General features: G+C 43.7%; 1 protein-coding gene across 1 annotated transcript in view; it reads left to right on the forward strand.

The window, feature by feature from the left end:
• The first annotated feature begins 11,067 nt into the window (after positions 1-11,067).
• The window catches only part of Kcnh8 (potassium channel, voltage gated eag related subfamily H, member 8), a 404,007-nt gene continuing 401,835 nt past the window's right edge, over positions 11,068-13,239 (forward strand). The window contains exon 1 of the mRNA XM_013022138.1: positions 11,068-11,143. Within this exon, the coding sequence (XP_012877592.1) occupies positions 11,068-11,143 (76 nt within the window). The remainder of the gene's footprint in view (positions 11,144-13,239) is intronic.

The following is a 13,239-nucleotide window of genomic DNA, read 5'->3' on the forward strand; positions in this document are numbered from 1 at the left end:
ACCTGAAAGTGCAATTGTAGCTCAAGTGGTAGAATATTAGCCTTGAGCAAAAAAAAGCTAAGGTATAATGTCCAGGGCCTGAGTTGAATACCCCAGTAATTCTCTCTCTCTCTCTCTCTCTCTCTCTCTCTCACACACACACACACACACACACACACACACACACAAATCACCATCTTTGTCTTTGGAAAATAACTTCTCCATAAGCTCCCCATAAAAATGTTAAAGTATTGGCTTTAATTACTTATTTGTTTATTTTTTGATTGATTGGTTGATTGATTGCCAGTCCTGGGGCTTGAACTCAAGGCCTGGGGCACTGTCTTTGAGCTTCTTTTGCTCCAGGCTACTGCTTTACCACTTGAACCCTGCTACTTCTGGCTTTTTCAGTGTATGTGGTACTGAGGGATCGAACACAGGGTTCCATGCATGCTAGGCAAGCATTCTACCACTAAACAACATTCCCAGCCCCCAGCCCCCAAGTATTGGCTTCTTGGTTAAAGAAAATCCACCAATATAAAGATATAAAATACTAATGATTGTATTATTTCAGAAACTTTGTTAAAGTTTTCCATTTCCTTTTTTTGATTAAAACTCTAATGTTGGCTTCTCTTTAATCTTACAAAGGGATTTTCATGTAGGTATCTCTTAGGAAGGATTAAACAGCATATAGAATCAGGTAATTGTATAATAAAATAGTCAATTAATGTGCATGTAGAAGTTACTGAGCTTTCTATTCTTGTTCTTATAATAAGGTTCACTGAATTTGCCATCTGTTTTCTCTCACATCAGCAATTTAAAATGGAAGTGTTTCTTAAACTAAACCGAGAATTGTTCCTTTCTAATTTTTCTTAGAGTCTAAAATAGTCTCCAAGTTTGGTATGTTCTAAAGTTCTGTGACATGTACGATGGTACATCTGAGACTTCACATTTTTGGGGGAACAATCTGCCATGCCCTCTTATTTCACAAACAGTCTCAATAATTATTAGTCATCCTCAATATATATCACATATGCTGAGAATTTTAGTGGTATTGAGGCTGGCAATTTGAAATGGTAGGGAATACAAAATACAAGACTGACAAATAGAAAGTCAACACCAACCCACAAGTGGTATGGAAACTGTAATCCATTCTCTAACATTGATGTTGCATATGGTTTCTATTTCACGACGTAATGTCACCTTCTCTACTTCAGCTTCTTTTCTTGAACTCTGATAACCTCAAGGTAGCCTTTGAACCTTTCAGAAAGAATAGCCCAAAGAGAGAACTTAAAATATTTTAATGTCTTCATTAGAAAAGAAGCAGATCACTACACTTTAATATGAAAATAAGTTTCTGGAAGATAAACTCTGTTTACCCCGTGACTTTAGAACTAGCATCCTCACATACAATAAATCAACAGAAGTGGCTATACGCCAGCTTGAGAAGCTTTGAAGGTGGTCTACAAAAGAGGAGCTGCAATAAATATTTTATCAGGAGAGTTCCATCTCAAAAGAAAAAAGAGACTTAATCTTCTTCCATGGCTACATTAAGAATTGAGAACCAGGAAGTGTACCCTGTTGAAATAGTTTGAAAAATATTGATCCAAAAAACAGCAGAGCTACAAAGGCAAAGTCATGAGGACATTTGACTAAGATAACTTAGACCTGAGTACTTTGTGACTTAAGTACCCACTTTTTCCTAAGGCTCTTTTGCCCTTGGAAAGTCCTATTTGTTTTCAATGTACTCCATCTCCTCTGATAGTGATTGCTTGGGCTCTAATGTCTTCTCTTGCTATTTTGTGTTTCTAACATGCACTGAATTTCTTGCCACTTGATAGCATTCTGCTTTGAATTCATGAATGCAGTAGAGTGACAATGGTCCCTTACTGACAAGCTCACCACCAGAAATAATCTCAGGAGTGCATTTTGAAATGTATTTTGACGGCTGTTATTTTGATACTGCTACAAAGAGAAGAAACTGGTATTTATTGAGCTATTTCAAAGTGCCAGGAATCATATATATTCAGCAATATATTCAGAAATAACCCTACACTGCTCTTTCTGCTCCATCTAGACACAAAGATTTTAGCGTGCAAATAGGGAAATATTCAAGATTTAAATCACTTCAAGCTAAAGTAATGGTTAGAATGGAACAGAAATTAGAAACAAAAATCTTTTCAAGGAAGAAAATTTTGAGCTGGACCTACAAGAAGCTAAGTAATAGAGGGGGAAAAATGAAAGAAAATGGAGTTGGAGAACTAACAAATAGTACAGTTGAATGAATCTGCCATTCCAGGATTTTGAAAGAAGAACCAGCAATAAGGTGGCAACATGGAGGTCCTAGCTGTTTCCTTAACCATCCAACACTTCCTGATTAACTTACCATAGACAGAAAACACCAATTGATAGTGGAAACCTACAAAAAAATAAAAAGATAAGGTAGGTACCATGAGACGTACAAAGTATCTACATTACAATGCCTATCTCAGAGACAGATCTGTTCTACTAGGAAACCCAAGACCTGCAGCATCAAAGATGTTTTTGATGAAGACAGATCTTGATGTTGCATGAGATTTTACCAAATAGAAAATTTGGAGAGTGCTACAATAACTCAGGAAAGAAAGAGAGCACTGAGCTTAATACATGCGATAACTGAGAGGGGTATCATCATATTTGACCCCAGGAAATTCCATTTGACAAACATCTATGTGATGAACACACAGAGCTGCTCAAACTCTCTCCTCTTTATTTCTGGGTTCTATTAACTGAGTGATGACGTCATTGCCATTTGCATCAGCACCAAGAATCTATTCTCATCTTCTGCTAAAACATTGAGTTTAAATACATACAAAGGAGCAGCAGGAGACTTGGAAAAGACTGACTTTGTATATATATTTTTTTCTTGTGTGAAGTCTAAAAACAGAAACTGGGTAGAATCTAGAGAAGAGAAGGAGGGTGTGAGAGTCTCTCTCCTCATTTGAAGTTCCTAGGCAAGACTCTGAATTGTCTATATCAGGGACAGATACAGGTTCTTTTCAAGTTCTCAGGAGTGTCGAAGATTGTGGCTGAGTTTCAATTTCCATAATTTCCATGTGTTAATGAAAAGACCTCCACATCTTTGTTTGAAATTTTCTTCCTGAATATAGATCATGTTGTACTAAACCAAAGGGACCTTGAAGATCTGGAGCTCCTCTTCTTCTTTCTCTCTCCATGTGAATCCCTGAGATAACAAGTAATGTGTTCAACATGTCAGAATTAGTTGAAAATAAGCTTGGAATGGAACTTGGATTTTTTTATGTCTATTATTGTGCTATTTCATTCTTTTGATATCCATTTTTGTGCTACTTCCTTTCCTTTGATCTTTCCTTCCTTCCTTCCTTTTTTCCTTCTTCTTTCCTTCCTTCTTTTCTTCCTTCCTTCCTTCCTTTCTTTCTCCACTCCTAGATTTTTTTGAGTAGTTTATTGGAGTTAAGAGTCTCCTCAGATTTCCTGCCCAAGCTGAGATCCTCAATCTCAGTCTCTTGGGTAGCTAGGATTACAGGCATGAGCGACCATTGCAAAATTCACAGTTTCTTCTTAGAATTTAGTACCAGGGAAGATTTTGATCTCACTCAAATCACCAAATTTTGACTCTATTAAAATCAGAGCTTATTTGATGTTTAGATGGGTAAACTACAATCTTTGCATGATAAATTTCTCCTAGCTTTATAATTTCTGGAATATCCCATTTTCCATATATGTTGAATTTCATTATTAAAGATACACATGTGCATTCAGACAAATTTGGAAAACATTTTATACTACATTCATATAGTCCTACCACTTACATTACTTTGCTTGAAATGCAACTCTAAGTTTTATTTTAAACTATAGCTGTGGAAGTAGAAAATATGATAAATAAATGTAGTTTATGAAGCAGAAATTGCATAACTATACTTTCCACAAATCACTCATTTATTCATATGCATACTCTGTTGCAGTATTACAAGCACCAAACAAATGAGACTTCTGTTTTCAAATATTGATGTCATAAGGGAAGGAGATGTTAATACAAGACAGGGGTGGAGATCTTGGCTATCTAATGAATAGTTTCTGGTTTAAGAAAGATGCTGAGCCAGGTGTTGTGGTCGATGAAGCAGCCCTGAGAAGTATTACAGTTTGAGGAAAACCAAAGCAAAATGTTCATGAAACCTTATCTCAGTATGTACAAATCTGGTGGTGGGGGCTGGGAATGTGGCTTAGTGGTAGAGTGCTTGCCTAGCATGCATGAAGCCTTGAATTTGATTCCTCAGTATCACATTCACAGAAAAACCCAGAAATGGCCCTACGGCTCAAGTGGTAGAGTGCTAACCTTGAGCAAAATAAGCTCACGGACAACGCCCAGGCCCCAAGTTCAAGCCCCAGCACTGGCAAAGTAAAAATAAAATAAATAAAAGTATATTAAAAAAAATCTGGTGGTGGTAATTAGGAAGCTAGCTACTTAGGAAGCGTAAGTAGAAAATGGAATTCAAACCCAGGATTCCTGGGGAAAATAAGACAATAAGATTCTATAGCCTAAAAATAAATTCTGATTTAAAGAAGTACATTAACAGAAAAATACCTAGATGTCCAAGCATTTGAATGGGGAAGTTTGGCTCACATACCAAGTCCTTCATCTTTGTATGCAAATGATCCATCCACTGTATGGATATTATTTTCTAGTTCAGTGCATGGATGACATTGTTGAGCTTTTAAACCTCTATCTGCAACTATCCCTATTACATAGCCAGTTGATTTGGAGAACAATAATCCTGGTTGCTTAAGCCAAAATTAGTTGTCAGATAATTAGATATCCTAATAAACATAGGCACTGTCCAGTTGTGGGGCCTAAACTCTGGGCGCTGTCTCTCAGCTCTTCAGCTCAAGGCTAGTGCTCTACCACTTGAGCCATAGTGCCACTTCTGCTTTTTTTTCTTTTTGCTTAGGTGGTGCTGAGGAATTGAACCCAGGGCCTCATGCATGCAAGGCAAGTACTCTACCACTGAGCTACCTTCCCAGCCCCAAGTCTGTGAGATTCTTATCTCTGATTAACCACCAGAAAACTGGAAGTGGCACTGTGGCTCAAGTAGTAGAGTACTTGCCTTCAGCTGAAGAGCTTAAGGACAGCCCAGGCCCAAAGTTCAAGTTCTACAACTGACAAAAAGCATTACTTATCATAGCTAAGATATGGAACCACCCCAGACACCCCTCAGTAGATGAATGGATCAAGAAAATGTGATATGTATATATATATGAATTCTATGCCTCCATCAGAAAGAATGACATTGCCCCATTTGTAAGGAAATGGAAAGACTTGGAAAAATTATATTAAGTGAAGTAAGCCAGGCCCAAACTAACATAGGTCCCATGGTTTCCTTTATTTGCAATAACTAGTATATGTCTAGGACAAGCAGAAAAGGTCAAAAGCTATGTACATATGACCATATAAGATGATGCTAAGCAAAATGAACCCCAAGATAGGGACAAAAGTGGTTTTATCTTTGTTGCTGTTGTTTTTAATGTATTTATAATGTACCATGTGATTTTTTTTCTTTTGTGTGTTCTTCCCCTGTGGTATAACCCCTGTTGTGACTGTATTAGATTCCGGTGCCCTGCATCTTGTATATACATTCTTCTAATTTGGGGAGGGGAAGGGAAATAACAAAATGCTGAAATTAGGATACAGGATGACCCATTGTAACAATGAGATGTACAAGACACTATGTTGAAAACGAACTTGGCTTAGGGAGGGGGAAGTGAGGAGTTGGGGAGGTGGTAAGGGAAGGGATGGTAGGGGAAAAAAAAGGAGGAGCTAACAATGCTCGATAGAAAATGTACTCATTACCTTACTCATGTAACTGTAACCCCTTTGTACAGTATTTTACAATAAAAATAGATAAAATTTAAAAGGAAAGATAGAAAGTAATGCGTAGGCCCATAAGTTCAACTGGTATGAAAAGTTATCAAGTGAGAGTCATTTGGGATAAAGAGGTAACGGGGTGGGCTGGGAAGGTGGCTCAGTGGTAGAGTGCTTGCCTTGTATGCATGAGGCATGAGGTTCCTCAGCACTGCCAGAAGTGGTGCTGTGGCTCAAGGGGTAGAGCGCTAGCCTTGAGCTGAAGAGGTGAGGGACAACACCCAGGCCCAGAATTCAGGCCCCACGACCGGACCCTTCCCCCTCACCCCCCAAAAAAGAGGTAATAGTGTGTTATAAGGATGGAGGCCTGAACTGAAGCAACACATTCTGGGGATTGTACATGAGTCAGAATGTAGCAAGTGCAAGATGATGCCGAAGTTAGGCTACTAGGTGGGTGGTGAATGAGGAGAGAGAGCTAGGTGGAGGACAGCCCTTGAATGGCTTTTATGGACAAGAAAACAAATTTGCTTTGTTCTCAAAGATATAGAAATTTTTAAGGAGTTACATGATTCATTCATGCAACAAACAGGCTGATTTGAAGAAGAACGGTTTTGTGGAAGGAAGACCAGGGAAAGAAAATAGAGTGAGAAGCGGAGGCAGGAGGATGAAAAGTTAAAGGCATGCTTAGGCTATGTGGTGAGATATGGTAGGAATAGAAAGAGGATAAAGCATCTAAAAGGAGGAGAATAATCCTGAAGAAACCAGAAGAGAGTGATATCTGGGGACAGATGACTTATTTGTGTCTAAGTGAAAATATTTAGACTAGTTCCTAGATTACAGTTCAAGAAAGTGGTGAATCATGGATGATAAATTGGGGAAAGAGGAACAGATGCTGCTGGGAAGGCAACAGGGAGAAAGAACTGTGAGGTGTTCTTTGTTGGTGGTTTTTTTTTTTTAAATGATGAGTCAAGACTATTGTCAGCAGTGGAATCCAGCAAATGGGCTATGGTTCTCTCTTCTTACTTAGACTCTCTGATTTGCAAGGTTGGATATGGAAATTCCCAGAAGTGTTCAACCAGACTGGATTAGCTGTTGAGACAGAGCCTGTGATGATGAGTATGGGGAGTAGGTAGGAAGAATCTTCCAACTTGAAGACAGGACTGACACTCAAAGAAGAAAGAAGGTAAGGTGGATAGGGAGAGTGATATTCTACTAAGAGGGTCTTTGAAGAGCCAATGGGAGATCCTTGAGCAATGATCACCTGTTTGCTACATCACAGGACTGGGCTCTGATACTATCCTCATGTTGGCCATTGGCTGGAGCCTCAGAGGGGCAGGGCCCAGCATGAATGGAGCAGCAGACTCATGGGCATGGCAGCTGCAAGCTGTTACTCAAATCTTTCAGTCAGTAAGGTCGCTTGAAATGAGATCTGAATGGTGCTCTACTAGAAACACCGAAAGTTTGCTCCTAAATATTCCAGAGGTCATCTTCCTTGATGGTATGGTTGCACTGTATTTGAACACCTCTTTAAAACTAATATGGAAGTTAAACACCAACGGCTCATGATTTATAATCCTAGCTAGTAATCCTAGCTACTCAAGATGCTAAGCTTTAAGGGTTGAAGTTCTAAGCCAGCCTGGGCAGAAAAGTTCATGAGATCCATATCTCCAATAAACTAGCAAAAAAAACCAAAACTCTAAAAGTGGAAGTATGACTCAAATGGTAGAGTGCCAACTTTGAGCAAGAGAAGCCAACCAAGAGTGTGAGGCCATGACTAAACAAAACAAAACAACAACAAAGAATGGGCTTGAACTTCCCAAGTTGTTTATATTTAGAAGGAAACACTTTACAGGTCAGTTTGAAAAAAATATATAGAGCTCACCCAATGTAATAAGCAGTCACCAATATGGCCAGATACAAAGAACTTTGAAGTAGATCTGTTCAAATACAAACATAGAAATAGAAATTATGTACTATTGGTATAAACAGCATTCACTGTACATTTTCAGATTCAAAGGCTTTATACTAATACTTTCTTCCATTCAGAGAAGCAGGTAGAGGAGTGTAACCAAGTATTATGGGAAATCAACAGATTGAAAGCTTGCTGAAAAGTCACATGCAAGTCAGGAAGAAAGTAAGTGGTGGGAACAAAACTAGTATTTAAACTTTTTTTGATAAATAGTTTATATTGTTTTATTGTTGCTGTTTGAGATGAGGTTGTAGTGTAAACAGCTGGCCTTGAACATGTGAACCTTAGGCCTTAGCCTCCTGAGTGCTGAGACTACAGGAATGTACTACCATGTTTAGACAGGTGCTAATTTATACCAACATGTAAGTAAAAGATATCCTTCTCTTGAGGGTTAAAATTCTTGGTGCTGGAAAAGGTTTTAGAATATTTCCAGTGTGTCCAGTCAAATGTGTATTTTGTCAACAAGGCAAACACAGCTGTTTTAAACTGGATGTGTACTTTCACAGGGAAATGAACAAGGCCTAAAACTACCAAATAAACAGAGGGTCTTTGATTTCCAGGTGACTAAGTAAACCTAGTAAGATTTTCAGCAGGATAAACTCCCCATCCAGCTGAGGAGTTTGGCCTCACTGGCATCTCCAACGTAGGAAAATCATTGGGCCTTTGTGCCATAACATAAAGAGGGCCCAGAACACCACCCCAAAGTGGTAAAGGCAGTGTTCATTATGAAAATCTGGGTGATGGTAGAGTCGGGCCTCAGCAATAGGGAGGTCCTGAGTTCAAGTCCTAGTAAGAGTGTAGAAAAGGATCTGTGTAGAGAAGAATTGTGAAAGAGGTGAGAGCTACTCTTTGCAGATCAACAGGATCCAGGCCTTGAGTGTGGATTTAAGGCGGGGATCATGTCATGCCCAGGATGGACTCCAAACAGCGTAGAATAAGGCAGTGTTTTACCAATGTCTGGCTCATTTTGAAATCATACCTAGCCATCTTTTGGATTTTTCTTTCTGCGCCTTCTGCAGTTTATTGCTCACCAGTGATTTCTACCATTAGACAAAAGGGGCACACACACACACACACACACACACACACACAGAGCTCTGCAGTGTACATATGATGAACTGGAGTCCTGGCTTACAACTCATCACTTTTACTGTGCACTTCAAGCCACGTCTGGCTTTCCCATCCACTGAAGCAGCCTGGGTTTTCTTGGGCGCCATGCAGCCCTGGGAAGTGGCAGCAGCGGGAATTCCCTCCTCTTTCTGGCCCGCGCAGCCCGCAGAAGCCCGCGCAGCGGCGCTCGGGCGCTCAGCTGGCGGCTGGCAGGGACACCGCGTCGGTCAGCTGGCTTTCTGCAAGGCACAGCCCACTCGGGACAGAATAGGGGGCGTGTGTGAGTTGGGGGCGGGTGGGGGGGGGTCAAAACCAGTGACCGGGATCTAGATCCCGCTGGGAAAGGGACCCCATGCGGAGACCCACCCGGCGGGGCAGCCACGCGCGCCGGGATCCCGCGCCTTCCCAGGCGCGCCCCCGCCCCGCTAGGAGCGCGCGCAGCCGGATCTTGAATTTCAACACAAAGGGAATCCTCGGCCGGCCGCAGGAAGTGCATCACGAGAAAGGGGGACCAGGGGCGGGGACTGGGGGATGCCGCCTTCCTTTCTCCCCCCCCCCCCAACCACCCGCCCGGAGGCAGGGTGCAGCCGTGATGAAACCCGCCCGCTCTCTGCATCTCTCCTGGAACCCTGAGCCCTGAATCAAGACCCTCGCCTTCCCCCCATCCCCCGACAGCTGCAGCCACGCCCGAGCCCCTGGAGGCGGGGATGAGCGCGGTCCCGTCACCGCTCAGCTCAGACACCTGTTCGCGTTCCCGCTCCTTTCCTTCCGGGTGCACTAGCACCTGGGCTTTACATATGTCGTTCGCTCCCGGGGCTCTCAACTTTCCTCCCTTCCGGGGTTTCTGCAGCTTCCCGGCTCGGGGTGATCGTGCACCCCCATCCAGTCCCCAGGAACAGGGCTCCCCCGCAGACCTGGGCGGGGGGGGGCAGCTGGGGGCCGGGGCCCGGGGTGGCCGCGAAGGGCGTGCAGACCGCTTTCGCTTTCCGGCGCACCTGCAGCTGCGGGAGCCACGCCAGGCTTTCTGTCTTTATTTCTCGGAGGTGTCCGTCGTGGGGGGCGGGGAGGGGAAGGGGGCAGGCCAGGGGATCCCTAGGAAGGCTTTTTTCCCCCTTTTTCTTTTGCAAAACATCCTCAATGTGTTCACCTCCAATGCTGTTTTACAAATCAATAAAAATAGCAAACTTTCCACATTTCACCAAGGAATTAGAAATCACCCATTGTCCACTTAAAAGGCTCTCTCTCTCTCTCGCACCACTTTTCTGGAGATTAGGTAGGAAAGGTCGGGAAACCCCGGGGCTTAGGCCGATTTCCTGGTAATCGAGGAGGGGGGCCGCGCAACTAACTTGGAGCAGCCCTACTCGCGCGAGGCGGGAAGCTGCAATAGCAGGTGCAGCAGAAGTGGGGGGGGCTGCCTCCGGGCTGTCTCCCCTCCTCCGGGCTTCCACTGGGATCCTCCCACCCTTCCCAAGTTGTAGGCGGAGGCGGGTTACCTGCCCGGACCTGTCTCCTCCCCTGGAACCACACCACACCCTCGGGACTCCAGTCTCCCCCGGAGAGGGACAGGGCGGGAACAAAGGGGTCTTTGTTCACCAGCTCCTGGTGGGGCGGAGTGGGGTGGGGGGCGGGAGTGTGCGCGAGCGCCCCTTGGAGATCTGGAGGCCGGCCACCACAGCCTCCCCCAGATGGGGCGCAGTCTTCTGTGACCCCGGAGCCTTAGGTCAGGGCGCGGCGCCCTGGCCACCGAGGGCGAGGGGGGTGTGGGGCGGCGCCTGGCGGGCCGTGTGTCGCCTGGCGGGCTGCTGAGGTGTGGGAGGGGGGTGTCCCCGGAACGGGCGGGAGTGCGGGGCTGAGCCTCGAGGTGCGGGGCGGGCTCGGAGCGCGCGCGCGCGCGCGCGGGGCTGCTCCTGCCTCGGCCTCGGCAGCTAGGACTCGCCGCCTCTCTCCGCCTTTCATCCTTGCGCCCCCCTCCACACACACACACCCCAACCAGTCTCCGGGATCGGCCCCACACCACGCCAGGCCCCCCTCTCTCCTGCCGTCGTCTTCACGCTCTCCTCCCTTCTTGGGCACTTTCCTTCGAATCATCCTTCCGGACAAACTTTGATGGAGAATCTCACACCGCGCTGGAAAGATGCCGGTGATGAAAGGATTATTGGCGCCCCAGAACACCTTCCTGGACACCATCGCCACTCGTTTTGATGGAACACGTAAGTCGGGCACTTGGCTGAGTTGCCTGTGATCGTCCGAGAATGATCTTTGAAACCATTACTTTTGCCTCCCCGCCTTCCTTTCGGCCCCAGTGGAACGATTTGCCTTCTGTTCTTGCTAAGGTGTCTTTTGTGCGATCTATATGTTTTTTTAAACTCTTCCATGAATCGGTGTCGTCTTCACAGTCGGGATGGAAGTAGTTCATTCTCTTGACTTTCTGGGGTTGAAAAGGGCTGGAAAGAGCCGGGAAGAAAGGGGGTACGACTGGGTTTACCCTGGGACCTCTGTGTTGGTCCATCTTTAGGAGATGGTGATGTTAGGTGGTGAAGATCCAGATAGGCTGCACTTTTATTTTTCTAGAGTTTCGAGGCTCTCTAGATTCGAATTTGGAGTTTTCTTTCTCAGAGCTTTATCCTGAGGTGCTTCTTTTTTTTTTTCTAGACCTGATTTCCCACGCGAGTTTAGGAAATACAGTCTAGAATCAGGACCGCCAAGCGGGAGCTTTCTTTAGACTGAGTTCTAAGTTGGGCAGAGCCTTCTTTCCTGCTTTTTAACTGGAACAACTAACCTCTTAATTCTGAAATTATCCTAACAAGGAGACACCTTGCAGGTAGGTCATTATAATGGCTGATCTGATCAGAATAGAAAGTCCCAACATTTTTTGGTTTGGTTGTTGGAGGATGGATATTTGGCTCTTTTAAGCTGGAGAGAAGAAGAAAATAGCCTGTTTTCTGCATGGAGACAGTTAAGAACCCCCTGTTAAGTGACTCTGTTTCAGGACCACGGTCAGGTCCTCCAGCAGTGGCAGGTTTATCATTCTCTGCCTGAGTCAGTGGGTTTTCAGGGTAGCCCTGTGAACAGGAGTCTGTGCTTCCAACCCTAACAACTGTCCTCGGTGAGTTCCACTGGGAAAATGTACCATCCTCCTGACATATGCAGCGTCTGCGTGCTCTATTCCTCCTTTCTGCCCATGATATAAGATCCAGATAAACTCACTTATTCTAAAAGCTTCCTCAGCAGTTCAAGAATCATTGCTGTTATTATGACTGTGTATTTCTTAGAGACAATATGAGAACTTAGGTCTACTTCCATTTCCACCCTATTAGCCTAGACACACACTGTTATTAGCATAGGGAGCAAGTCTTGCATTTTTATGTTTCTGGAATAGTTGGATAAGTTTTACATTGAGAGCAGAATGAAGAACTTCCTTTGATTTCGTTCATCTTCTGTGTCTGATACTCAGCTTCATCACAGGCTGGTGTGGAGGAGATTTGGTCACTTCTTCCAGCGTTTTCATCTTCAGGAGTACCCATTGTTCCCCTTTTTATATTCTACTTGTGACAAATAATATGGGTGAATTGAGCCAATAGGTACTCACCTGTCTTGTGTAGATACTAGTTAATAAAATATTGTAGGCAAAGTTCAGTTCCACTGTTCCCACCACATAAGTGCCACCAGACATGACCACAACTGTCTCTAACCTTGCCTGGTTATTGGAACTATAATTATTACTCAAGGAGCCGGGCACTTTTATATGGATGTTGGCCCTTCAAGTTGAGTGTTTAAATGCTCTAAGCATTGATCCTCAATGCATCTCTTCAAAATGAGTTTATTAGAAAATGGTAATTGCTTATCTCAGTGTCATTTAAAGTTGAATGGAGTGCAATATGTACTAAATTATCCCAGCAGAACTCCAGGAAGTACTACAGAAGATACAGTTAGATACCAGTTGCTAATGAAAAAGGCTTTAGACTCTAAGGAAGGGGAGATCCTGGCATCTTTTCTACTTTCACCAAAAGACGGGTGTGTGTGTGTGTGTGTGAATCTCTCATATTGTGTTTTAGCCACACATTAATATGAAGAAAGAAATTAGAAAATTGAAATCTTTATTAGGTAAAACTGTCACCCACCAACCTATAGGCATAATAGAACGCTTAAAACTCTGCTGAAGACTGCAGAGACTGCGAGCCCCAGGGTTTAGAAGATCACTGGAGGGATCCAGTCTGCTTGAAATCTGACAGTCAGTGAAGTAAATTTCAAAGTGGTAAAGTAATGTGAAGGTTTTCTCTGGCAAGATTTTCTTTACATCATTGAA

The sequence above is a fragment of the Dipodomys ordii genome, unplaced genomic scaffold, assembly GCF_000151885.1.
Source record: "Dipodomys ordii isolate 6190 unplaced genomic scaffold, Dord_2.0 Scaffold60, whole genome shotgun sequence".
NCBI lineage: Eukaryota > Metazoa > Chordata > Mammalia > Rodentia > Heteromyidae > Dipodomys > Dipodomys ordii.